We start from the raw sequence: 2,443 nt of genomic DNA, 5'->3' as shown, positions 1-2,443 counted from the left end.
ACAAACTCAGAATTCTTACCTGCAATGAGAGGCCAGAAGACAACCATATATGAGCTCAAAAAACGTGCTGTATGAAAAGCCAACATTGCAATAAATCTTTCCTCCACCCGCTTTTCTTGGTACTTTTCAAACAACATCCAACAGGAATAAATCTAACCAAATTTTACCAATTAAACAAAACGTGCTAACTGTAGCAGCGTCCGTCCACAAGCATTTGGAAACCACTACAACACATGAACTGTGGTTAGCAACACATCAAGTGGAATGCGGGGATGGAACTGCCAGGAATAGTCAATCCTGCCTCATACAGCGGATAGTTCTCTATGGCTAGAGAATAAATATCATAGAACGTAGAGAAAGGAAGGCAAAGGGATCTACCAGGAGAAAGTGTCAAGTCATTACGACTATAGTAGACATACTTCAGTGTCAGGAGACTATGGAGTCGTGCTCTGGTTGTCAATCCTGGTGCAGCGTCTGGTGTGACTGATAAGGCCGATCCCAGAATGGCAGTCCATCCCACACTGAGCTCAAACGAAGTCTGAAAGTGGTCTGTGTTCCTGGCTATCGGCTATCCTCTGTCTCTTTGCCTCTGATTTCTTGGCAAGTTGTGAAGATTTCTTGGAACCCTCCAAGAAATTTCTTGGACCTTTCTGAACAGACTGCCTTCAGGCTGATCGGTCTGCGGCCAGTGTTTCGCACGTGACAAGATCGACGTCCATTGGCTTTCAGGTCCCTCTTGCATACGTCTTTGTACCGAAGCTGGAGTTTGCCTGTTGGGCCCTTTTCTTGTGTCAGCTCTCCATACAAGAGATCCTTTGGGATCCGGCAGTCCTCCATTCGCACCACATGCCCGAGCCAGAAAATTCGTCTCTACTTCAGCATTGTGTACATGGTGGTGATTCTAGCTCTCCCCAGGACGCTGTTGTTTGTTACCTTGTCCTGCCAGGTGATGTCCAAGATGTGTCAGAGGCAGCGCATGTGGTATGCGTTCTGCTGTCTTTCCTGTCGGATGTGGAATGTCCAGGATTCACTGCCATATAGGAGAGTGCTCAGGACGCAGGCTCTGTAAACCTGGAAATTTTACACTCAGTCAGCTTATTGTTGGTCCACAATCTCTTTGTCAGTCTGGACCTGGGAATAGATGCCTTACCGATGCGTTTGTTTAGCTCCGTATCAAGAGAGAGGGAGTCAGAAATTGTGGACTACAGGTACACGAAGTCGTGAACGATTTCCAGTTTGTAATCGGAGATGCCGATGTCAGGTGGGGAGTCCACGCCTTGTCTCATGACCTGTATTTTCTTCAGGCTGATGGTGAGTCCGAAAGCCTGACAGGCCTCGCTGAAGTGGGTCATGAGCCGTTGGAAGTCTTCGGCTGAGTGGGCAGTGACTGCTGCATCGTCATCGTGCAAAAAAGGAAATCGAGCCGACACCTCAGGCGAACCTTCGTCTTGGCTTTCGGCCTGGTAAGGTTGAAGAGCTTTCCATCCGACCTGATTCGAAGGTAGATGCCTTCCGTGGCAGATCCGAAGGCGTGCTGCAGCAAAACTGTGAAAAAAATCCCGAATGGGGTTTTGCTTGATGCAGCCCTGCTTTATTCTGCTTCGGATGTCGAAGGCATCTGATGTTAAGCCATCAAAGACCACGGTGCCCTTCATGTTCTTGTGGAAGGATCGGATGTTGCTGAGGAGACTGGGTGGGCATCCGATCTTGGAGAGGATCTTGAACAGGCAATCCCTGCTGACGAGGTCAAAGGCCTTCATTAGATCTATGAAGGTTACGAAGAGTGGCTGCTTCTGTTCCCTGTATTTCTCCTGCAGTTGTCTGAGGAAAAAGACCATGTCGATGGTGGACTTGTTAGCTCGGATTCTGCACTGTGATTCTGGATAGACTCTTTCTGCAAATACATGGAGCCCCTTCAATGGGACTCGAGCAAAAAGCTTTCAGACTATATTGAGGAGGGAGATGCCACGGTAATTGTTGCTGTCGCTCCTGTTACCTTTATTCTTATACAGCGTGACGATGTTGGCGACCCTCATGTCCTGTGGCACCTCTCCTTTTTCCCAGCAAAGGCAGAGAATTTCATGCAGCTCCATGAGCAGGTTACCTCTGCAGCACTTCAAGGTCTAAGCAGGAACGCTGTCTTTTCCAGGAGCTTTGCCAGAAGCAAGGGAGTCAAGGGCCTCGTTGAGTTCTTCGAGGGTCGGTTCGTTGTCGAGCTCCATTAGCACAGGCAGGCACTCTATGGTGCTCAGGGCGTCTTTGGTAACCACATTCTCCCTTGGCGTAAAGCTCAGAGTTGTGCTCGACCCAGAGCTTCAGCTGCAGTGTCTGGTCCTGAATCACCACGCCTACGACAGATTTCAAGGGAGCGGTCTTCTTCTGAATTGGGCCGAGGGCCTACTTTATGCCGTCATACATCCCATTTACATTCCCTGTATCTGCT

At 49.0% G+C, this 2,443-nt stretch overlaps 1 protein-coding gene across 1 annotated transcript; it reads right to left on the bottom strand.

The window, feature by feature from the left end:
- Positions 1-1,202: 1,202 nt before the first annotated feature.
- LOC138364525 (uncharacterized) lies at positions 1,203-1,838 on the bottom strand. Its single transcript, XM_069324178.1, has one exon. The coding sequence runs from the start codon at positions 1,836-1,838 to the stop codon at positions 1,203-1,205; it is 636 nt and encodes a 211-aa protein (XP_069180279.1).
- Positions 1,839-2,443: the final 605 nt, after the last annotated feature.

The sequence above is a fragment of the Procambarus clarkii genome, chromosome 13, assembly GCF_040958095.1.
Source record: "Procambarus clarkii isolate CNS0578487 chromosome 13, FALCON_Pclarkii_2.0, whole genome shotgun sequence".
Taxonomy (NCBI): domain Eukaryota; kingdom Metazoa; phylum Arthropoda; class Malacostraca; order Decapoda; family Cambaridae; genus Procambarus; species Procambarus clarkii.
Note: the sequence above shows the minus strand (reverse complement) of the source record. Positions and strands in the feature narration are given on the sequence as shown.

Excerpts from the sequence above, each read along its gene's own strand:
- LOC138364525 (XM_069324178.1), bottom strand. The coding sequence starts at position 1,838 with ATGGTCTTTTTCCTCAGACAACTGCAGGAGAAATACAGGGAACAGAAG.